General features: G+C 44.7%; 1 protein-coding gene across 3 annotated transcripts in view; it reads left to right on the forward strand.

The window, feature by feature from the left end:
• Nucleotides 1-25675, forward strand: part of EDC4 (enhancer of mRNA decapping 4) — a 2544921-nt gene that overhangs the window by 596031 nt on the left and 1923215 nt on the right. For all 3 annotated transcript variants that reach the window (XM_069603831.1, XM_069603839.1, XM_069603847.1), the window contains exon 9: nt 7509-7592. In XM_069603831.1, the coding sequence (XP_069459932.1) occupies nt 7509-7592 (84 nt within the window). The remainder of the gene's footprint in view (nt 1-7508; nt 7593-25675) is intronic.

Genomic DNA, 25675 nt, shown 5'->3' on the forward strand with positions numbered 1-25675 from the left:
AAAGGAAAGCAGGGGGCTTCATGAAATACACTGTAACCAGTAACAATTCACTCTTCTATGGCGAGCTATAATAAAAAGAAAAAGAAATCATTAAAACTTCTAAATGAACAAGCATGAACAAAAATATTCAATTGTGCCACTGTACAATTTGAGTCTCAAGTTTGCATTATAGGACATATATCGCCATGTAGTGTTCAACAAAATTTTATTCTAAATTGACTGAGGTGGAATAACCATGTTAACAAACTGAACAAGTGCAATCTGAGTGGCTGTTGTTGTATTAGATAATAGAAAATTCCATATTTCTTCTCTAGTGCGTGAGCATCGAAATGTACAACATTTGTTAAAGTATCTGAACCGAATAGTGCTCAAAGCAGGACATTCAACTACCAGATGGCAAAGAGGTTCACTTTGGTATGGGTCCTTACAAGAACACTATCAAATAGAAGAGAAAGAAGGTATTGCACTAAGAAAATCTGTTTTCCCTTTAAAGACCGGAAAGTGTTGGATATGTGTGAAGACTTCTGACTGAATCTGAAAAACCTGCAAAGAGGCCGGAGAACTAGATTTTGAAATTTGAACATTTGAAAAACCCTTTTGAGAAAACTGATGTAGTTTGGCCAGGCAAAGCCTGAGTGGAGAGGCGATTGTCCTGGCCTATTTTTGTTATGTTTTTTTCTAAGTGATAAGGCCAGATGGCAAGTAGGTTTTGGATGGAGGACTATATTAATTTGGACATTTGACACGCACCCTTAGTTTAGTTTGTTAAGTAAGGAAATACCCTCATAGCAGTACGGCTAGATGAGCATTTTTCTTTTTCTTTAAAACCTTTTGAACATGCAAAGTCCTCGCGCGTCTGCTTATGGTTCATCACACTGCACAAGATCATCATCATCAAGAGGGCTACTAACACTGGAGGCTGGAATTTTAGCAGAAACATTGGGTTTTACTGGGAAGCACCCAGAGAATCTGTGAGAGGGATTGTGACAGAAATTGAATTTGGTTTTCTTAGTTTTGCTTGACCCAGTATGTGTCTGTTCACCATATCCATTTTGTTGAATTAAGCGTGGGTCGTGGTATCTTCTGGCAGCTTGACAAGAACTCGAGCACTTTTACTTTGGGCACTTTTCAACCCCACTGAGAGACATTAACGTTTGGGTTTACCCTTCAAACCGACTAGATCCTGGTGAATAGTTATCCTGACAGATTATTTTGTGCACATTCTTGGTTATGTGGGAGTATATTTGCTTTGCTATTGTAAGATAATCTAATAAAGAAGTGTTAAAACAACTAATTTGCGGCTTGCCAATTTTTGATCGCACTCTGCTTTGTGGCACTTCACATAAACCTTCATTACAGATCAACATAGGACTTATGAATGAGTTTTCACATCTTGGTATTGCAGTCAAGGTAGTAAACGGTTTGGAACTGGCTGAGATATAGGCAGCAAAGTATGTTTCAAAATGAAGACCATTCTCTGGAGAAACAGGTGATATTTTGACACCAAAGGCTCTGCATTGGGTTTGTGCATTTTTCCCGATCTCCGTCGTATGGTGTAATCCCCAGAATTTAAAAAAAACGGACAAATTACATGGCCTGCGTTAGCGGCCATGTAGTTATGGTTAAGTTGCTAAACCCATAGGAAGAGCACTTTTGGGCGGCTTATAACTTCGCTCCCCCGGGACGAATCCTCACCAAACTTTACAAAACAAGTATATGGCCCAATCTGAATGTCTTTGCAAAGTTTGAGGAGGTTTGGCCAAGGGGGGGGGGCAAAGTTATAGGGGGGTTCCCAAAATGTCTTTTTTTCCCATAGACATAATGGGAAAAAACTTTGCTGATGCCTACAGCCCAAACCGCTGGACAGATTTTCACCAAATTTTCGGCAGTAACGGCGGCTTGGTCCCAAAAGCGTGCTTTTGTTAATTTGGTGTAAATCCATCCAGTAGTTTTTTTTTAAAACGACAAAAATGTAAGTAAAAAAAATGTGTGATATCTATGTCCGCTCCGCGGACTCACTTCCCTGTTCTGTCCGTTGACTTGCCTCTGATTGGCCAAAAATTCAGACTTTTGCGTGGTCCGCGGACATCGGGACGTGCTCGCTGATTGGCTAGTGGGAAAACGTGAAATGCGTCGGTTTTCCCAAACGCCCTACATCTTGGATTCGCAGATTTTTTTGGGGTCCGCGGACAGCGCAGTGAAATTTGTTTTTTAAAAGGCAGCATTTCAATTGTCAAACTCAACAATGTCTGGGGATGTGGGGGGGGGGTGAGGATTGGATTGGATTGGATATGGCCATAAGAAGCCAAAAAATGGGTGTTTTCACCCCCCGAAAGTCCGCGAACACTCCAGATGTCCTGGGGCAGTCCTGTGGTGTTCGCGGACACTTCAGATGTCCTGGGATATCTGTACCTATTTCTGCATTACAGGGTTGGGTAAAAGCAGTTTTTGGATGGCTTATAACTTTTGTGCCACTCAGTGAAACTGCATGTAATTTTGCAATTTTATTCTAGGACTGATCCTGAATTGTTTTGCAAAGTTTTGTGGGATTCTGTCAAGAGGGGGCAAAATTAGAGTGGGGTCCCAAAATATTGTAAAGGCATATAAATATGGTGTCATTTGACGAATCTGCACAATATTTGACAAAACGATTTTGGATCTAGATATAAATGGTTTTCTAAAGTTTGGTGGGATTTTCTCAAGAGGGGGCGAAATTAGAGGGGGGAGTCTCAACATTTTTAGATGGCTTATAACTTTGTTGCTATTTGACGAATGTGGACAAAAGTTTTGAGAAAGATTATAGACCCAACCTTCCATGTTTGTGTAAAGACTGAATGGATTTTGTCAAGTGGAGGCTAAGTTATATGACTATTGCATGTACATATATTTTGACACTTTTTAAAAAATAAAACATGGGCGGGTTTCGAGCAAACTTGTGAGGAGCATTGGCAAGGACATTAAAGCATGGTTTTGCAAATGTGCCTGTGTTTTATTTTTCGACAAGTGTAATAATGTAGGTACAAAAATAGTCATATACCTTTTTGTTGACTGAGGTATAGCCTGTGGCCTTGGGCAGTTGCCAGATTGTCTGGGTCATGGCATAAGGTAATGACGCGGACAATCTCGCTACTGGCCATGACCGCTAGGAACGAAAAATGGTGTTAAAGTGGCTACGTCTACCTGAGACCGGCTATGTGGTAAAGTTATTCGAAGGTAGGATAGGTTTGAAAGGGGAAAAAAAGTGCTTGTGGTAATATGTTCATAGGGTTTTGCTGGCTGCCATGGAAAGGGAAGAGGGGCTGTGTACGCAGCCCCGCCTTCTCTTTCCATGTTGGCTGTCTTGGAAAAGGATTATCCTTCAGAAAAAACTGTTTTAGCACCCTGAGTTCCCGTTTTGGGAACCATCCGGGGCTAATGGCCTTCATCCTCCATTTCATGGGCTGCAATGGACGATAATGGTTCGTAGCCCTCATTCATTTATAACGCACCAATACCCGCAGACATCAGGTTGTGCGGTTACAGTATTTGTTAAAGAAGATGAGGTGGAGGAAGACAGCTTACTACTTGCTGAGAAAGTAACAACCTATCTGAGAGCATTGTGGTCATTGGATTTGGTGTGGCGGCGCATGGAGGTAGTCCCATAGGAGTACTGTCCAGGTCGTCTGCGACTGAGTACAAAATTGCACTCAGTGCATTTCACTTTGGTAGCTTTAGCCTTTCGTACACTCAACAGTAGCAAAGAACTGGCACACCCATGATTCGATCTTGGTGCTAGAAGCAGGCACTTCCTCTACCTCATCTTCTTTGTACTCTTCATTGTCTTTGAAAGTACTGTGCTTTTTATGTTGTGAAGGTCCTCCAGCTGGTGGTGGTGGTGGCTTTTGGGGAGGAGGGATGGCAATAACTGATGCCATTTTTGAGGTAAATAGCAGTTTTGATAAAATTCTTCCAAGTATGTACTGTGTACTAGATTGGTAATGGATAATGAGTACGAAAAGGTGTAGGAGGTGTGCAAGGGAAATTTTGAAGTTGAAAGTTCCTAGATCAGTAGAAAATTGAGTTCTGAACTGTCCGCAAAGGACAGATCTTATTGTGAAGTGCGGATGGGTTCTCAGACACGTCATCATGCCGTGCGCATCCGTATGGTCATGTGGCACTGTCCGGAAGGTCCGCAATGACGTCAGATGTTCATAGACATCTACGGATGCAGAACTAGTTTAAATAGTTGCAAAAAGTGTATAGAAGTGTTAAAATTATTCTAGAAGGTGGGAAATGGCAGAGTTTTAAGGTGACACTTTGTAAATTGGACATAAATATTGTTATATTTGGGAAGTATGATATTAGTAAGTTGTAGGAAAATAGCATGCACTGGTAAAAATCTATGAAAATCAATAAAGAACTTTGTTAAATGGACGTTATGGTTAAGTTGGACTAATAAAAACCTATGAAATTCAATGAAAAAGCTTTGTTAAAGGGACGTTATGGTTAAGTTGGACTAATAAAAACCTATGAAATTCAATGAAAAAGCTTTGTTAAAAGGACGTTATCGTTACAAGTAAAATCGAAAAAACCCTGCAATTCGCCAGTTATGGTAAGCTAAGCAACCATAACTCACGCCACCGTCGTGCACTGCTAAGACTAACACCCAGGACATCAAAGATGACATCACAAATTAAATATCATTGATGACATTACTGATGTGACTGTATGGTAGTCACGGACGCTTCACTCCACTCACGGGGTGGGGAGCCCATGCCAACGACTTGACCATCAACGGTCGTTGGTCTCCATCAGAGTCCAGACTACACATCAACCTATTAGTGCTGAGAGCGATCAGACTAGCGCTGAAGGCTTTCCTGCCATCAGTACAGGGAAAATATTTCCTGATAGTGACTGACAACACGGACCCATGCACTATCTCAATAAAAGAGAAAGAGGAGGTGTAGGGTCACTGCCACTGTGCAGAGAGGCAATGCTGCTCTGGTTCTGGGCAATTCAAGAAGGAATCTCTCTATTGGCAGTTCACCTAGCCGGAGAGATGAACTCGACGGCGGACTCTCTGAGCAGGCAGAACAGTCTCCCACAAGTGGGAACTAGCTCAGGAAGTCCTTCAAGAGATCTTTGCCCTGTGGGGAACTCCACAAGTGGATCTGTTCGCCACCAGTATCAACCGGAAGTGCGATCAGTATTGCTCAAGGGAATTTCCCCCGATAGGAGCTCTAGGGGACGCGTTTGTGGTGTACTGGGAATTTCCACTTTTGAACGTGTTTCCTCAATTCCCCGTCATTCCTCAAGTAATCAGGAGGTTGAGGAGATTCTGGAAACCCATGATCCTAATTGCCCCAGATTGGGCCAGGAGAACGTGGTACCCACTTCTTCTAGACATGTCCACCTGTTATCCAATTCGTCTTCCACAAAGAGAGGATCTTCTCTCGCAGAACAAAGGTCAGGTTCTCCATCCGTATATCCGGACCCTCAACCTTCACGCTTGGTTTCTGAAAGGTTGAGATACAAAGATTGGGACTTTCCGGATGACGTAATGGAGGTGTTGCTTTCGCCCAGGAGGCCAGCAACTAAATCTTTATACTGCTGCCGTTGGAACAAGTTCTGCATCTGCTGTAGAGATAAGAATATTGACCCCTTTTCATCTAGTACACCATTGGTGTCCTCTTTCTTACTATACTTGGAAAATTCAGGCCTTCAAGTCGGCACAATCAAGGGTTACCTCACCGCGCTGTCAATCATTATGCGCACGCCTGAGGAGCCTTCATATTTCAAGTAGCCCATAGTCATTCAATTTCTGAAAGGGTTGACTAAATGTCTCTCCCCCCCCCCCCCCCCCCCCCAACTCCTTTTCAAGTTCCCCTGTGGTATTTAAACCTAGTCTTAACATTTCTAATGGGTACTCCATTTGAACCCCTTCATTCCTGTCCATTAAGGTTTCTAACTCTTAAAACAGTCTTACTAGCGGCTTTAACTTCTGCCCGAAGAGTGCGCGTATTACAAGCTTTATCTTGCTAACCTCCTCATACAATCTTTCACAAAGATAAGGTAGTTCTTCAAGTAAAGCCACATTTCCTCCCAAAGGTGGTCTCAGAATTCCACATCACACAAAAAATAACCTTACCTTCATTTTACCCTCCTCCCCATCCAGGGAAAGAGGAAGAGAGATTGCATAGGCTGGATCCAAGGTGTGCTTTGAGTTTTTATATTAACAGACTTGGAAGGATTAGACCAGCAGACCAGTTGTTTGTGGGGTATGCAGGACATAAACTGGGTTTAGCTATCGCGAAACAGACCATCTCAAGATGGATTATTTTAACTATTAGAGAATGCTATAAATTGGCAGGAAAAGAGACTCCTCGAAACCTCAGGGCTCATTCAACCAGGGTTATCGCAGCCTCTTCTGCTCTCCAAAGAGGAGTTTGAATTAAAGACATATGTGCGGCTGCCACATGGTCATCTGCACATACTTTAACCAAATTCTACAGTCTCGATTCCTCCATTAGCCAGGACACTAAATTTGGAAAAGCTGTGTTGCACTCTGTGCATCTTTAAAGAAATCATTGTTTTACTCCTGCCTCCTATACACATTACTGCTTTGGGAGTCTATCAAAGATAAGGAATATGTGGGAGGACACAATCCATTCGAAGAACAAGTTACTTACCAACTGTAATGTTCTTTCGACTGGATGTTCCTCCCACGTATTCCTTATCGCCCCTCCCATCCTTCCCCTGCGCAAGACTATTTATACCTATGGTGCCGTTGGCGCCGATACGGAGGCCTTCGAGGGACACCGACTCGAGGGACGTCGACACGCAGCACCCTTTACTGTGAAAACATTTGAGGCTAGCAAGCTGGAAGTGGATTTATCAAAGATAAGGAATACGTGGCAGGAACGTCCAGTCGAAAGAACATTACAGTTGGTAAGTAACTTGTTCATCTGTTGGCGGGAGTTATCTGCCATTATCTGGACAGGACTAAGCATTTTGTAAATTGGCACAGTTGTTTGTGGCTAGCAGGCTATCAAAGGAAACACCTGTGCATGCTGGGTTTCCCGAGATCGAAAACACCCGTTATACATTCCTGCCGTGCGCAAGTTACCAGAATGATCGTGTTCTGAGGTTCTTCATTTTAAAAATCGCCAATGTTTTTTTCTGATACACTGCACATTCGTAGTGTTGACATTTGTAAATTGTATGTCCTCATTTGTATTCTTCAAACATGCTTTAGTTGTCTTGTGAGCTTTGTGTGTACAAAGAAGACCTTTATGTACAGTTAGCCACAGTGAGTGACTTGGAATGGACATAGCAGTTCCTTTTTATGCCAGTGCAGTATGCTATTCACCCACCTTTCCATTAGTGTTAGCAGTACATTTAGCGTAGACCTCCTGACCTAATCCTTCTGACAAAGGGAATGTAGTTACTTTTTCAGTGCATCTTTGCTACAGCATCTCTCTGTAAGAAGGTTTATCATTTGTGATTTAACAGTAATCTTTTCCTTTCAGATGTCTACATGAGTGGAAGCCCCATGATGGCCGGCCTCTATCCTGCTTGCTGTTTTGTGACAATCACAAGAAGCAAGACCCAGAGTAAGCTATCCACCTAAAGGTGTTAGTTAAAGCTACAGTTCTATGACGGGGATTGGTAGGGCTGGAGCTGCTGGACACTGCATTCTGCTAGGACAATCAATTAATGTTGCACCTACCTTGAAGGGGGTAGGGAGTCCTTCACTTAAATTGTTACTTTTCCATAATATGTGAATTCATATAAGCTATATACAAATATATATATTGTTAAGTTATGCACAATTGTGTTGTCTGCTTTAATTGTCCCCAGTCCATGTTCCCACTGGCTGCCTCCTGTTAGCGAATCTCCCATGGTCTGTTTTCAAACCCCACGGCCACCACCCTGGTCTAAGCAAGCTCATAAACGCGGAGCCCTCCAGAAAGTAGTGGCTGTGACAGAAATACAGTCTACATTTTATGGTCGAAGGTGTATCCACACAAGGTTGCAAATCTTCATATACTTTACCCCACTGTTCCAGTTGAGTAACAATTTTATATACAGTTAACGGGCATTCACTATTTTACAAGTCTCTGGTACATGGAAGGTCACCAACGTATGCCCCTAGATGATAACTGGAGTCCTAGCATGCAAAGCCCTTTTATTCTGGTTCTGTTTGTCCTCTAGTGCAACTGTTGCTTCTAATGAGGATGACTGGTCTAATGAGGATGACTGGTGGAATACTTGTCCTTATGCTTCACTTGTACCAATGTTAGCCTATGGCTCACATGTTAAAGATGGGAACAGTGCAGTAACAGTTATGTCAGTTTCCAACTACCTAAACAAGCCAGAAACATCTTGATACAAATTCTTATTTTATTGCTATGCCGCCAATACGTGTTTCATCCTGTACATAAGGGTCTTCCTCAAGGCGTTCACTATAATCCGAGAAACATTATCAAGCAGATACAAATTTGACATGACGCTCAAAACCACATATTAACAAAAATCATATGGCCTACATTGCCACAGCATTTTTTGATCCATACGGACAGATCCATCCATCCATCCATCCATCCATCCATCCCATAAAGAGGGGAAAAGGATCAAACCACCTATTAAGTTGTTTCGATATCTCAAGAAAACGAATACAAATCTAAAACTGCAACGCTAGAATCTTTGTTCTGTGCCACAAATTATGTTTATAAAAATGTTGAATTCCATAATCCTGAGTCCACCACAGACCACACCGACCAGGGAAACGAACCATTGCTAAAACGTGCACCTTATATGCCGTTCCCAAGGTGTCGTTTTGAAAAAGACATGCTAGTTTGTAGGTGCACGGTGCTCTCATGCTTCATTGGTTAATTACTTTATTAGCAACTCCCAATATTATATTTACCGTTCACTATATTCCACGAATGTGCGCTACTCTCGTCCTACTTCAGAAAATTCCTGATAATAACCTAAGTTCTTCGTGGACAAACCGTCCTGTAACACAGATTCATATATGTTAGAGTTTAATGAAACCCTGATCTGATCCAATACCCATAAAGGGGTTTCCAATCTTTACCTTTTGACAACAAATATGTGGACCTGCACTCATCACTGAAACCTCTTTTTAGTGTGCGCAGATTCAATGCTTCAGTACAATCCAAATCTTTGGGTATTAATGTATTCCTCACGTAGAGCAATTCAGGAAAGGAAATAACTACATAAAATGTCCCTTGTAAACTGATCATTACTATCAATTTTTAAAAAAGCAAGTGGTCATGTATTTCACCACCATCAGTAACCACTAATTGTGATTTAGCGCTTCTTTACCTTACTATTATAGTTCCCTTAACGGATTCTAACGCATTAGTCCAGTTTCTACAATAAAATATTATTTCTGTGATGGTCCTGTTAGATAAAAAAATCTGCACAAGTTCTTACTTATTCCAACATCTAAATTGGAAGAGAGCACCCCTATTTACATTATGTTGATGACAGTGCACATTCAACTGACCCATTGTCCCGTGTCGTGGAGGTCTGTGCAAAGAAAATGGCCTGGCAGTGGTCTGCGTTTACTGACTACATGCTGCACATGAAAATGAAACCACTAATGTGTGCATGAGTGTGATAAATCATGTTAAGATCAAGAGCAGGGCCTGTTGCCCATAAGTGCCAATTTTATGTGGCCATCCCGAATTGTGCCATTGGAATAGCAATGGGCAGACCACTTATAAAAAAACGATCCGAAACGAAAAGTAAACGGACCTTGCAGTAACATTTCTCAAATAATGATTGAAACTGCTTTCTACTTAATATATTAATTGGATGCTAGTAAAACCACCTAAATCATAAATAAATTATATAATGTGCCAATTAGTAATATACTTGTCAGCGACACACATAATTAGTACGTATTCAATTTCAAAGGATATTGTAAGGATCTGGTTTTATCCTGTATCCTAATGGAATCTGGAGTGAGTGCCATGAATGACAATGGAATTGTTACTGGTTAGAATGTTTGTGACTGGTGTTCTCTTGAGGGAGTTGAGAGATGTAGCCTGAGAGAGAGGATGCCGGTGCTTGCCTATGAGATCTGGACTTTACCATCTAATGAATAATGACTCTAGAACCTGGATGTTATGCTTGGAAACTGATTAAAGAAGTTACTCATCCACACCTCGATCTCAGAGTCATTTTGCTAAAACTCAGAACTCCACATTGGCGATGCTGGCTGTGCTGGGGGGACAGCACAGAAGAAGAGACGAGCACTGCCCCACAAAGCATGGAAGACCCTCTCTCTCAGGTAGGAAGAGCGCTTAATGCTATAGGCGCAGAAGGGCCCAGGGAAAAGGGCACAGGGGCAGAAAATGAGGAGATGCACCAAAGTCAGGGGCCAGCTGGTCAAGCTCAGAGAAAGTCCAGAGACTTTGGTAGAGCTGAGGGCCCAAAGACTGTTTTAAGGGGTTGGTAACCCAAGCTGCGACATGGAGGGCTTGGTGCCCAAGGCAGTAGTGATTTGAAGAGGCCTGGGGGTCTAAGTTATGCCTGGATTATTAGGAATCCATGCTGCGCAGCTGCGTGCTTGGGGCCCAAGGCAGCAGCATCAGAAGAGGATGTGAACCTAAGCTGTGCCAAGAAGTGACAGGGAAGTTGTTTGAAGGAGTTTGGGCTTAGGTACAAAGCGCCTGGAGCAGAGGCGGGTCCTGGGGGCCATTCAAGCGTTTGAGAGGGCTTGGAGCCTGTACCTGCACCTAAGGGACTAGTAGCCCGTGAATACACTTGGGGCTTGGAGCCCATGGCAGAGTTGGAGGTATTCAGAGTCACAAATGTGCTTATGAAGGGGCTCAGAGCCAATATGCAGCAACACCATAAGGGAGTTAGAGCCCATTACAGCGCTGGAAGGGGCTCTTTATTCTGGCTTTGCTGAGGAGAAAAGGCTGCATATATCAGGATCTGGAACCGGCTGTTTTCAGGCGGAGTGACACACTTGCAAAATGTGTGCCAGCGAGAAGAGCAGGGAGCGGCCTGCGCTGTGTAGGAGGTTTCCTTGTGCAGAAGAGTGCAAAAAGGAGAAGTTGAATGAGTCTGCGCTCTCAAGTCTGCGCACTCAATTAGGGATCGTATTATGGTGTGCTGATGTTGCATTGCTATGAAAGCAATATCGCAAAGATGCAGAGCACTGCATCATTGAGCCGGAAGAGGGGCTGTGTCCCCGAAGGTACTTTTAGATTAATGAAGTGGACACGAGGAGGGGCCTTGTCCCGAAGCTACTGTTTGTTTCAAGATGTGGACACGAGGAGCAAGGAACAGAGTTAATCGTTTTTCTTTGCTTTTGAGGATTTGTTTATTAGTGGAATAGCAGATTAAGTTTAGTTTGGTGATAAATATCCTGTGAGGCCTGTATAACATTTAAAGAGCGTGAGTGTGTGAGAGTGTAAGCTTTAAATTGACGGTTGTAGTTTCTTGTGGGATATGTTGTCCAGTTATTTGGGTGCTCCATCAAAGTGGTCGAATGCTGAGTAGCAGAGAACAAGGTTTACAATTTTTGTTTACAAATTTTGTTTTGATTTTAGGTTTCAAAGGTGTTTGTGCTCAGTCAGCCAGGGGTGTGTGGGATTTAAATCCTGATGTGAAAGGTTTTAATGGAGGTTTAAAGTGACATTTTTGAAGGAAGTGATTGAAACATGCGTAGTTCTAGTGATATTTTGAAATGTTACTCAGTATTTGTGTTTTAAGAACATTTGTGATGCGGGGGGCCTGTTGCAAGTGGTGGTGCATGATATTGATTGGTGTGCACGGATGGAGTGTAAAAGTCGTGGCCTCTGTTAACAAATGCTTAGTAGTGGAATAGAGTGTTACTGGCATGTTTAACTAACACACATTTCCTTCCACAGATGGACTTTTTATTGAAGTATAGGTTGCCTAGTCAGTATTGCTAAAGTTTGGTATGTGGAAACTAAAGTAGAGTTTCTCTGCACTAATGTTTTTCTCCACAGATGGGACTTTTATAATGCAGAATTAATGAGAGTTGGGTTATATTAAAGTGTATATGTGCTGATGGTTAAGAAAAGTGAATGGTTGTTGTGCTTAGAAACCTTACAGTAGTTGTCATGATAATATGAGGATTTTAGCAGAGTTATTGATGATTGTGTGTTGCTTGGGTGTATAAAGTGGGGTTCTCCCAAAAAGGAGCTTGACGTACTGAGGAATACTTTCAACATGGGCACAATTGAGTAGTGAAGTAGATACCCGAGTATCAGGGATACTCAGCCTAGTTGAAGGTGGTATGTGTTGAGGCACATACCGGTTTGCGATTGAAGGGTGTGAGGGAGTTGTGTGTGTGTTCTATTGGGGGACGTTGGAGTTAAGATTTGGATGAGAGATATGGGTGCCTCTATGTTTGTAAAGTGTAGTAATAGTTTTCAGTAGTTGGATGCCTCTTCTTCACTTAGTAGAAAGAGGAAGGGACATTAGTTGTAATTGTGTGTCACAGCGGTGTGGATGCTCATGGAATATAGGAAGCGGTTAGCAGAATGTGCTTAGTTTGAAGAGATGATGCAGGTGCATCGAACTTGTGGGTGTTTGTGTGTGTGCTGTATATAGCTGTTAAGCTTGAGTTAACTGGTTGTCTTTTTGTTATCTCTAAGGAGGGGAGATATGTAAGGATCTGGTCTTATCTTGCATCCTAATGGAATCTGGAGTGAGTGTCATGAATGACAATGGAATGTTACAGGTTAGCACGTTTGTGTGACTGGTGTTCTCTTGAGGGAGTTGAAAGATGTAGCCTGAGAGAGAGGATGCCGGTGCTTGCCTATGATATGTGGACTTTACCATCTAATGAATAATGACTCTAGAACCTGGATGTTATGATTGGAAACTGATTAAAGATGTTACTCATCCACACCTCGATGTCAGAGTCATTTTGCTAAAACTCAGAACCCCACAGATATCCTCTCTTGCCCGGCTCCATCAGACATAATCAATGGAGATGTTACTGTCTCATGACATTGAAATTGTCCTTCCTGACGGGCGCCAAGGTGGTGGACACACAATTGGCAATAGAATCCAACAATTGTTCTTTTTACATATACCCAACATCATAATATTAAATCGAAAGCGTTATTGTCTGTTTTTAGCCATCTTTCATCATAATCATTCTCTTTTCTTGGGCAGTTTTGTTTATAATTCTGCCCACATCTGTTAGGGAGAATTCTCTGTTTAGGCTGAATTTCCCTACCTAGTGAGTCCCCCAGCAGCTTTGCTGGATTTCTGGGGTTTAAGTTTTTTCTCCTGCCAAGAGTGAGACTCTTTTACCCTCACTCTTGGACATGTTGAAGTGTGTTTTCTTGGTTAAACCTTGTGTTGAATGGGCTATGGGGTCTTTTACTCCATAGGGCCTCATGTATTTTTGTGATATGGGTCACACAGCACCCTCTGTGCCGTGACCCAGGGGTGTCCTAGGGACTCCCCAACATAGACTCCATACCCTGGGACTGACTACTGTCTCCCAGGGCATGTAAAGTCACCAAAGACTTTGCTAGTCTTGAATCCTGAACAGAACCAGTACAAACCATCATATTGTGGACGTACTGGCTGGGGCAATTCGATTGCCCCAGGGTCTGTTAGTCGAGGGGGCACGTCTCCGTCCCCCCTGATCGAGTTTTGGCTGGTGGCAGTGGAAACTACTTTTTATATTCGACCGCGAATATTTCCCTATGGGATTTCCCATTGTTTTAGGCTAACACATTTAATTATTTATTTACGGTAGCCTTAAACATACCGCCGGTTTATATATTTATTTTTATAACTCCGGTTGGGACTTTTTGCCAAAACTTGATTCTAAAATGGCGTTGGTGTTCGCCTCTGTAACTCTGACCCAAAGTGGAGCCCTTTGTTCCACTTTTGGCGGGCTTCTCCACAGAAGCCCTCCAAAGTGGTGCCACTCTGTCTGGGGTACTTAGGAGGGGTGGAGGGGGATTTAGGCACCCTGGACTGAGTTACCTTGGTAACTCAAGTCGCACTCCGTCCTGATTGGCCCAAGTGGTGAGCCGCCCGGCTCACCACTTAGCATGTTTGAGTGACAGCTAGGCTGGGTGAATGGGGGTTTGCTGCATAAAAGCAGGGCTTTGGGGACTGGGACTTCAGAAGTCGCCACAGGACCAAGAATCCGACGAGGGAAGAGCTGAGCCGACCTGCTTCGACGACACCACCCGGTGGAGCCCTGCTGAACCGTCTCACCACTTTTTCCCGACGACCGAGGAGAACTCTTAACGGAGTGGCTCCTTCCCTTGACTGGTGGGGACAACCAGTTTTCGCCTTCTTTCCGTTCTTTGAGGTATCTCGTGGCCGCCTTGCCTGTGCCAAGCACCCCGGCAACCGGAATACCACACTTTACCCCCATACCGCGAAAGTCGGCACCAACCCTTTAACCGGAGGACTCCGCGGCTGGTTTCTTCCCGGGCAGTGCAACGACCCTCTTCTTCTGCTCTTCAGCGAGAACTTCTTCTCCCCTGACCGACGTCGAGCCCTGCTGCCACTGCCTGGAACAACTGCCACCGCTGGAGGATCCTTTCCGCTTAAGGTACCGTGTTCTGCCTGGCTTCCCTTGCTACCGACTGTACGGGGTAGATTTAGTCCCCGGCTTTCGAACCTGGGAGTGCCTGGGACACTTTGGCTAAACTTTCTGAGCCACTCTAACCTCTTTTTGACTCTTTGCAAGACTTTGAATCTCTAACTAACAGTGTGATCTTGGGCACATTTTCGCTCCGGCTACTCTAAGAGTGGGCCCTGCCTAGTGACTTTTGCTCACCTGTGACTTTATTCTTCGTTAAGCCTATTGCAAGTGTTCTGGACCTTAGAGTGGTGTGTCTAACCTATTTCTGCTTTTTCTCTCCCTTTCTTGGAAACTACTAGAGTGTCATCTAACGTTAAGCACTCACCTCTGTTTTAATTAAGTGGTGTTAACCTAGAGTTGTCTAGATAGGAGAAAGGATTGAATTTACTTTCAGTATAACTGTGTTGAAGTGTTTTTACTATATTTTTGCTAGAGTGTTTTTAACTTATGTGTATTTTAAATAAATAACTATATACTTTTGAAACCAAGCTCTGGTCAGTGTTTGCTTGTGCTATTGTGTTTTGGTACATATTGTGTATACTTTACATACTGCCTAACTCTTCTTGAGAGAAGTCTGACTGCTCAGCCACAGCTACCAGGTAAATCTGGGTGGTACAGACTGCTACCAAAGGGGTTTACTGCTCTACCTGTAGTCTTAAATCTTTTGCAGTGTTCCCCAAGGGAACTGCACAGGTTTCTGCCTAACACTGGTGTACAGCGGTGGGATTTGTATTGAGTATACATTTTATTGTGCTTTAGATACCTTAGTGCAACTAACCACAAAGCTTAGCACTGAAAAAGTAAAACCTCTAACATGTCAGTTATAGAAAGCTATAGTCAAGAGTCCCTTGCAGCCAAAACTGCTGATTGTTTAAGAGTGCTCTGTAAACATAAGGATCTCCTGACTAAGGGCAAGAAAATGGAGCTGATTGAAAGATTGTTAGCTAACCAAAGTCTGGGTGATGGTTCAGAGGAGCCTACCACTCCAGCAACTGTAGATGACAGTATTGAAGTTAACATGGAGCAAAATGTTGATGTTTCTGAGGAAGAGTCAGAAGAGGAGGGTGAGGCTGTTGTAACTGTCCCCCCTAGGCCTCTGCCTGCTCTACCTGCTGTGCCTACTGGACCTTTACCAGGTCCCACCTTTAGTCCTCAGTACTTTGAACTGGAGAAAATGAAGCTAGAATTGGAGTATAAGAAACTTAATGCTCAAACTGACAAAGAATTAAGGCTAAGGGAAATGGAGCTCAAGTATGACTTAGAAATGAAGAAATTATCTGTTGAGAATGTTTCTCTCTCTGGCTCCTCTAGAAGTTCCAGTCCTAAAAGACCCCGGATGCCTAAAGAATTGGTTGGTATGTATGAGCCTAAGTTGGATGTGTTGGATTGGTTGTCTCTGTTTGAATATAATCATGGGCTCCAGAACATCACAGGAAATGACTTACTCACCTGGTTGTTCTCTAGGCTTCCCCCTGTTGCAACTGATGTGGTAATGGAGATGGGGGAGGAGGATAGGAAGGACTATGAATGTGTGAAACTAGCTTTGATAGCTAGGTTTGGGAAGACCCCTTCCCAGTATCTTAAGAGGTTTAGGAGCCTCAAAAAGCATGATGGTACCCCTTGGGCTACCTGGGTGAATGAATGTTTGAAAAACTTAGAGGGATGGATTAAGGGTTACAAGGTGAACACTTATGAAGGTATGAAGAATTTGTTTATGTTGGAGACTATTTATGATGCCTGCTCTCCTGAGCTCAGACAACACTTGGCTGATTCCAGGGAATTAGATTCCCGGAAGCTAGCTAAGGCTGCTGACTTGTGGGTTGCCAACAGGGCCACTCACAAGGATTCTGGGGTAACTCAGAAGAAGGATGGGGAAAAACAGTCTAAGAAGGACTCCAAAGAGAATTCTAATACTACAAATTCCAAAGAGGGCCCCAAACAAAACTATAAGGGTAAGCCACAAGGGAAACCAAATCAGGCTAGTGTACCTTCTGGTCCCAGACCAGAAGGAGGTCAGAACAAGCCTCCATTCCAGCGAGCCTTTGGCTCATGCTTTGTTTGTAAGGCTACTGACCATGTGAAAGGAGATCCCAGATGTAAGGGTAAACCTTCAGGGGTCCAGCTTGCCTCCTTAGCCTTCGCTCCAGAAGAGGAAGTACATATGGCAAGTGGAAACTTTCTATTACTAGCTGATGAACCCACTGGAGTCTCAGCTAGTGTTTCTTTAGTCTCTCTGGGGTTGTGGGAGCAACAGAATTTAGATGTCTATAACTCTATCCCAGATAATACTAAAGAGTATTATAAGGACAGTGTCCAGGTGAATGGTCAGGAGACTCCTGCCATTAGGGACACTGGAGCCAGCATAACTGTGGTGGATGAATCATTTTTCAAGGCAGAGGATGTTGCTAAGGCACCCAAATGCCTCACCAAGTTAGCTGGTGGGCCTGTGCAGATGTGTCCCCAGTTACCAGTTCTCATCCAATGTAATGATATGGCTGTAAAAATACCTGTCAGTGTACAATGTGAAGTGCCAGGTAGGGTTCTGTTGGGTAATGACCTCAAAGCTCTTGGAGTTGTATCTCATACCCCCAGACCTCCTAGCAAAAGGTTTCAGGAACTCACAAAACCTGCAAGGGAGAAAACCCTGAGAGGGTTATCTCAGGAGATGATGACAGAAATCACTCCTCTACCACTGGAGCAACTTACTGCAGTAACTACCAGATCAGGAGCAAAGGGGCAACCCAAGACTCCTAGGAAAAAGCCAGCAGCAAGCACTCCAGTGCTTCCAACAAGGACTTCCCCTCGGTTGTCCAAAGTTACACCTGTAACTCCCCCTCCAGCTGAGGCTGAGAGAGAGGTACAACCCTGTGTGGTTGAGCTAGACTCTGAGGAAGAGCTAGAAGGAGGCCCCAACCTTATTGGAGATTTGGACCCTGAGGACCATCCTGAGCTGCAGTCTTTACTGGCAGAAGGTGGGCCTAGCAGGGCAGCTTTTCGTAAGGGGCAAAGAGAATGTCCAACTCTGGAGGGTCTCCGCCACCAGGCAGCTTCTCAAGCTGATGGGCAAGAGCCTGGGAAGTATAGGTTGCACTGGGAAGATGGCCTCTTCTACAGTGAACCCACTGAGTCTGAACCTGGAGACTACAAACGCCTTGTAGTCCCACAAGAAAACAGACAACAGTTCTTACAACTAGCCCATGAGATACCTTTGGCTGGCCACTTGAGTTTCAAGAAGACCAAGGAAAGGCTCTCACTCTACTTTTATTGGCCAAAGATGGGGGCTGAAGTAGATAGATATTGTAAGAGCTGCCATACCTGCCAGACTTCTGGTAAGGTTGGTTCCAAGAATGTGGCACCTTTAGTGCCTCTCCCAGTTGTGGGAGTCCCATTTGAGAGGGTAGGGATTGACATTGTTGGTCCCCTTGATCCTCCCACCTCCTCAGGCAACAGGTTTATCCTTGTTGTAGTAGACCATGCTACTAGATACCCTGAGGCCATTCCTATGAGGACTGTTACAGCTCCGGCTGTGGCTAAGGCCCTCCTTGGTATTTTTACCAGGGTTGGGTTTCCTAAGGAGGTAATCTCTGACAGGGGGTCAAACTTTATGTCCCACTACATGAAGGCCATGTGGAAAACCTGTGGAGTTACCTACAAGTTCTCAACCGCCTACCACCCTCAGACAAACGGGTTGGTTGAAAGGTTTAACAGAACCATGAAGAGCATGATAGGTGCTTTAGAAGAACCCCTTAAGAAAAAGTGGGACCTTCTACTGCCATGCCTTCTCTTTGCTTATAGAGAAGTCCCTCAGGAGGGAGTAGGTTATTCTCCCTTTGAGCTTCTCTATGGCCATCCAGTCAGAGGTCCATTGGCCCTGATTAAGGAGGGGTTGGAAGGTGCTCCTCCCCTCAAGCCAGTCAGAGTGACTGACTATGTGATAGGTCTCCGGAGGAGAATGTCACACATGATGGCAGAAGCAAGTGACAACTTGAAAGCTGGTCAAGCCCTGGTCAAACATTGGCACGACCAGAAGGCTAACATGGTTGAGTTTACTCAAGACCAGCTAGTTCTAGTTATGCTCCCAACAAGGCAGAGGGCCTTGCAAGACAAATGGATGGGACCCTTCAAGGTTGTGGGAAAACTTGGAGAGGTCAACTATCTGGTGGATCTGGGCAGACCCAGGGAAGCTCCTAGAGTCTTCCACACCAACCGACTAAAAGCCTACATCTCCAGACCTGATGTAGGAGCCTTGCTCCTAGCTTCAGCTGCAGAGGAGGAAGAGAGTGAATCTCTCCCTGATCTCCTCAGAGGTGTACCTTTAGATGAAAAAGTTGAAGGAGTCAATCTCTCTTCAGACCTGACACCTGAGCAACAAGAGGAGTGCAAATCTATGTTAAATCAGTTTGCCTCCCTGTTCTCACTGTCACCAGGCTTGACCCCTTGGGGCCAGCATGAGATACTCACTGGTGACTGTCTGCCAGTCAAAAGCAGAGGATACAGAATGTCGGAACATATCAGAGCCCACATCAAAGGAGAGGTCAAGAAGATGCTTGATCTCGGGGTAATAGAGCCCTCTACTAGTCCATGGTCTAGCCCAGTTGTGTTAGTACCAAAGGCAGGATCCAAAGACTTGAGATTCTGTGTGGACTATAGAGCTCTAAATGCAGTCACCAAGACTGATGCCCACCCTTTGCCCAGGACAGATGAGTTGGTGGATAAACTTGGTGCAGCCAAGTACCTCAGCACATTTGACCTGACGTCAGGCTATTGGCAAATAGCCCTGACAGACCATGCCAAGGAGAAAACTGCATTTTCGACCCCAGTTGGCTTGTACCAGTTTAAGGTCATGCCTTTTGGACTAAAAAATGCACCTGCCACATTCCAAAGGATGGTGAACCAGGTTCTGGCTGGGATGGAAGATTTCTGCATGGCATACTTGGATGACATTGCAGTCTTCAGCCACTCCTGGGAAGAACATGTGAACCACCTAGGACATGTGTTGCAGGCTCTGAAACAGGCCCATTTGACAATCAAAGCCAGTAAGTGCCAGATTGGTCAAAGTAAAGTGGTCTACCTTGGACATGAGGTAGGAGGTGGAGAAATAAGGCCTTTGCCCAGCAAGATTGAAGCTGTGCAAAATTGGACAACACCAACTACTCAAACCCAAGTGAGAGCTTTTCTAGGCCTCACTGGGTATTACAGGAATTTCATTGAGAACTATGGGACCATAGCTTCTCCACTGAATGTAATCTCCTCTCCCAAATTCCCTAAGAAGGTAAAATGGAATGAGGAGTGCAATCAGGCCTTTGAAAAACTGAAGAGAGCTCTTTGCCAGGCTCCAGTATTGAGAGCTCCTGACTACCACCAACCTTTCATTGTACAAACTGATGCTTCCAATGTAGGTATAGGTGCAGTTCTAAGCCAACTGGATGAGAAGGGTAGGGAGCACCCCATTTGCTTCATCAGTAGGAAACTGAAGGATCCTGAGACAAGGTGGGCAACTATCGAAAGAGAATGCTTTGCTATTGTGTGGGCACTGAAGAAGTTTAGGCCATACTTGTATGGTTCTACTTTTGTTATTCAGACTGACCACCAACCCTTGAGATGGTTAATGCAAATGAAAGGGGAAAATCCAAAACTATTGAGATGGTCAATCTGCCTGCAAGGGTTTGATTTCACCATTGAGCACAGGTCAGGGTGTCACCATCAAAATGCTGATGGACTCTCTAGGATGTATATCATCGACTAGAGGTATGAGGTTCATCCAGGAGTGGATTAAATCCTCCTGTCCCTTAGTCTGGGGGGGGCGAGTGTTAGGGAGAATTCTCTGTTTAGGCTGAATTTCCCTACCTAGTGAGTCCCCCAGCAGCTTTGCTGGATTTCTGGGGTTTAAGTTTTTTCTCCTGCCAAGAGTGAGACTCTTTTACCCTCACTCTTGGACATGTTGAAGTGTGTTTTCTTGGTTAAACCTTGTGTTGAATGGGCTATGGGGTCTTTTACTCCATAGGGCCTCATGTATTTTTGTGATATGGGTCACACAGCACCCTCTGTGCCGTGACCCAGGGGTGTCCTAGGGACTCCCCAACATAGACTCCATACCCTGGGACTGACTACTGTCTCCCAGGGCATGTAAAGTCACCAAAGACTTTGCTAGTCTTGAATCCTGAACAGAACCAGTACAAACCATCATATTGTGGACGTACTGGCTGGGGCAATTCGATTGCCCCAGGGTCTGTTAGTCGAGGGGGCACGTCTCCGTCCCCCCTGATCGAGTTTTGGCTGGTGGCAGTGGAAACTACTTTTTATATTCGACCGCGAATATTTCCCTATGGGATTTCCCATTGTTTTAGGCTAACACATTTAATTATTTATTTACGGTAGCCTTAAACATACCGCCGGTTTATATATTTATTTTTATAACTCCGGTTGGGACTTTTTGCCAAAACTTGATTCTAAAATGGCGTTGGTGTTCGCCTCTGTAACTCTGACCCAAAGTGGAGCCCTTTGTTCCACTTTTGGCGGGCTTCTCCACAGAAGCCCTCCAAAGTGGTGCCACTCTGTCTGGGGTACTTAGGAGGGGTGGAGGGGGATTTAGGCACCCTGGACTGAGTTACCTTGGTAACTCAAGTCGCACTCCGTCCTGATTGGCCCAAGTGGTGAGCCGCCCGGCTCACCACTTAGCATGTTTGAGTGACAGCTAGGCTGGGTGAATGGGGGTTTGCTGCATAAAAGCAGGGCTTTGGGGACTGGGACTTCAGAAGTCGCCACAGGACCAAGAATCCGACGAGGGAAGAGCTGAGCCGACCTGCTTCGACGACACCACCCGGTGGAGCCCTGCTGAACCGTCTCACCACTTTTTCCCGACGACCGAGGAGAACTCTTAACGGAGTGGCTCCTTCCCTTGACTGGTGGGGACAACCAGTTTTCGCCTTCTTTCCGTTCTTTGAGGTATCTCGTGGCCGCCTTGCCTGTGCCAAGCACCCCGGCAACCGGAATACCACACTTTACCCCCATACCGCGAAAGTCGGCACCAACCCTTTAACCGGAGGACTCCGCGGCTGGTTTCTTCCCGGGCAGTGCAACGACCCTCTTCTTCTGCTCTTCAGCGAGAACTTCTTCTCCCCTGACCGACGTCGAGCCCTGCTGCCACTGCCTGGAACAACTGCCACCGCTGGAGGATCCTTTCCGCTTAAGGTACCGTGTTCTGCCTGGCTTCCCTTGCTACCGACTGTACGGGGTAGATTTAGTCCCCGGCTTTCGAACCTGGGAGTGCCTGGGACACTTTGGCTAAACTTTCTGAGCCACTCTAACCTCTTTTTGACTCTTTGCAAGACTTTGAATCTCTAACTAACAGTGTGATCTTGGGCACATTTTCGCTCCGGCTACTCTAAGAGTGGGCCCTGCCTAGTGACTTTTGCTCACCTGTGACTTTATTCTTCGTTAAGCCTATTGCAAGTGTTCTGGACCTTAGAGTGGTGTGTCTAACCTATTTCTGCTTTTTCTCTCCCTTTCTTGGAAACTACTAGAGTGTCATCTAACGTTAAGCACTCACCTCTGTTTTAATTAAGTGGTGTTAACCTAGAGTTGTCTAGATAGGAGAAAGGATTGAATTTACTTTCAGTATAACTGTGTTGAAGTGTTTTTACTATATTTTTGCTAGAGTGTTTTTAACTTATGTGTATTTTAAATAAATAACTATATACTTTTGAAACCAAGCTCTGGTCAGTGTTTGCTTGTGCTATTGTGTTTTGGTACATATTGTGTATACTTTACATACTGCCTAACTCTTCTTGAGAGAAGTCTGACTGCTCAGCCACAGCTACCAGGTAAATCTGGGTGGTACAGACTGCTACCAAAGGGGTTTACTGCTCTACCTGTAGTCTTAAATCTTTTGCAGTGTTCCCCAAGGGAACTGCACAGGTTTCTGCCTAACAACATCCAATTCCTAAAAGCATTTGTTGTATTGCATAGAAAACATTACTGTCTTGGACATCTTACTGTCTTGGACATCTTACTGTCTTGGACATCTTACTGTCTTGGACATCTCTTGTCATAATCACTCATCTTATCCAGCTGTTTATATTTTGACCCCATTCAATTCTTCAAAGCCATTTGTCACTGAACAAAAGTCAAATAGTTGACCTAATAATATATATAAGAAATGCACAGAACTCCATCTTACCGTTTAGACCAATTAGCAATCAACTCTGTTTATCCACAAAAGCATATTTACCAATTACACATAGAAAGTGAAGCACTACACATGTATTCCTAAGTCATCATAACACATTAGTCCCTGTAAATCCTGCCATTATAAAATTAACAATCGCAGAAATATACTCATCTCATGGTCTGCATTTAGGCCAGAAGTCAGTCCTGTGTTTGCAGATTAATTTGGTTTCAGCTTTTCTCAATGTTTTTTCCCTATCACCTGTCTGGTCTCCTTTGGTGCAGTTAATAGCCCCGTAAGCCTAGTTTCAAATGGATTGTGTCCTCCCACCTATTTCTTATCTTTGATAAAGCTTAATATCCAGCTTGCTGCCTCTGGGGGGGAAAAGAAAATCCCCAGTATAGGGCGCTGTGCGTCAATGCCTGTCGAGTCGATGCCCCTCGGAGGCCTCTCTGCAGAGCGTCGACGTCATCACAGGTATAAGTAGCGCGCACAGCGTCTGTTGCTCGTTCCGTTTTTCCATGCTTCACAGCTTTGTTAACGCAATGCTCGGTTCTGTGATCCATCGAATTTCTTCGATTTTCCCCTGCAAATTTCTACTAGCTTCGACGAGATGGCTTCCTCATCGGCTCCGTCTATACCTCGTGCGGTTTTAAAAAATGCTGCGACTGCGGGGCTAAGATGTCCATGACATGGTCTGTCTGTGGTGCCTTGGGCAGAGCATCAGTGTTCCGAATGCGACGAGTGCATGGCAGTGACGGCCAAGGCCTTGAGGGAGCCCAAAGGGAAGTTGGAGAGAGGTAAGCCTCAGAAATCCATTACCCCGTCCAAGCGCATGTCTTCCGACAAGTCAAGGCCTTCGTCTCCTCGTCATAAAAAACACTCCTGATCACATTCTCGAAGTGGATCACATCATTCTTCCTCTTCGAAACATGGCAAGAAAAGGCAGCATAAGTAGCCGTCCACCTCATCCTCCAGTTCACCAGAGAGGGTCATATGTCCCTCCAAACACAGTAACTCGGCACAGTGGGAGGAATTGCGTAAAAGTGTGTTAAAGGTGTTCGAGAACTCAGCCTTGCCCCCCTTGAAGATACCTAGAGGCGATACCCCAGGAGAAACACTTTGGAAGCACAGGAGCCATGAGTCCTTGACCTTGGCTGGGGAAACTCCTTGAGAGCGTGAAAAACCCTAGAGTCGAGAGAAAGCCTCTTTGACGCACAAGAAGTCGTCATCATCGACCCATACGCAAAGCCGAAGACTGGGTCATCACCCTCATCGCAGGAGAAGCTATTTGCGTTTCAACCTCCTCGATGCCGTTCAAGACAAAACCTTTTGACGCTTTTGTCGAAGACCTCGACATCACTGTCGATTGCATCAACGACTTCAAAGGTGTTGACGATTTCATCAAAGCCATTGACGTCCTCGTCAACTATTTTGACAATTCCTGCTTCAAATCTATAGCGCCTTCTTCTACATTTGAGAAAAATTACACACTACAGCCTTGTTCAGATTATTTCAAAACCCTCTCCTCAATTTGAGTATGCAGAATCATCTGAAGAGGGAAGACCTTTTGGTCTTTAAAATGGGACACCTTCTGTTCCAGAAGAACTGGTGTCAGAAGAATCTAGAATAAAACCTCTACAGGACTCCCTGCATGAGGCAAGTGGAATTGATACTTCTGTGGAAGTTAAATTCGGTAGAAGGGACCCAGGAGATCATGCTGAAAGCAATTATAGAATGCTTATGACGAGAGTGATGGAGTACATGGGGTGGTCTAGGCCCACACGTTTTTTCGAGCAGAATGACATAACGGATGTAGTCGACAAAGGACCATAGGAAGACCCTATTGTCCCATTTCACAAACCCTTACATAAAAGGTTATCTTCCAACTGGGAGACACCTGAGGTTATCCCTGCAGTTAGCAAAAGGATAACCGCTAAATATAGAGCATCAGCTTCGGATCCTGTTTCAAAGCACCAAACCCCAGAAAGCCTGGTAGTAGAGGCTGCAACTTCTTCTGGAAAGCAACATGCATATCTGACAATCGTGCAAAATCGTGATAACTAGAAATATGATGCCATGGCCAAGAAGGTTTTCTCGACCGGTAGCATGGCGTTAAAGTCTGCTAATGCAACATGCACGCTGGCGAGATTTACCCACACCCTTTGGGATTGTTTCGATGGCGGCTGACCATATCCCCGAGGGGGGAGGAAAGGAACAGCTTCTTGAACATTATCAAGGATGGAAAGGATTGCTATGTGCGAACCCTCCAGACCGGTCTCAACTCTGTTAACAGCATCAGCAGATCCATGGCGGCTAGTACAGTAATCCGCCAATTTGCTTGGTTGCAGAAGTCAGGATTTGCCCCAGACATATAGTCCACACTTCTCAACATGCCCTTTGGCGGCACACATCTATTTGGGAGTAAAGCTGATGAGACTTTGGAGAAGCTGCAAACTTCCAAGGCGGCAGCCAAATCCCTTGGAGCTGCGAAAGGGCAAACTCCAAACCACACCACAGGTGCGCCCTGGAGGGGTAGGTCCTTTCGCTATTATTCCGCATTCGGTAAAGGCAGAGGACAGCCAGCTCAAAGAGGCCAGAGATGATTTCCCAGTGGTGGTCGGGGTAGAGGTACGAAGACAACAACAGCAGGTGCTACTTTACCCTCAGCTACTGCGTCAGCCGCCCCAAAACCTCTGAGGTTTTACATCACAAGACAACAGTAGGAGGCAGATTAACTCAACATCTGACTGAAAGGCAGGCTATTACTTCATATGCTTGGTTATTGGAGACAATTTCCCAAGGTTACTGTCATCCACCGGGAGACGACTTTCAAGATTCCTGAACCGCCCCCTAAGCAGGAGATTTTAACCCTGCTAGAGAAAGGTGATATA

This window comes from Ambystoma mexicanum, chromosome 1p (assembly GCF_040938575.1).
Source record: "Ambystoma mexicanum isolate Mex_15411 chromosome 1p, UKY_AmexF1_1, whole genome shotgun sequence".
Lineage (NCBI taxonomy): Eukaryota > Metazoa > Chordata > Amphibia > Caudata > Ambystomatidae > Ambystoma > Ambystoma mexicanum.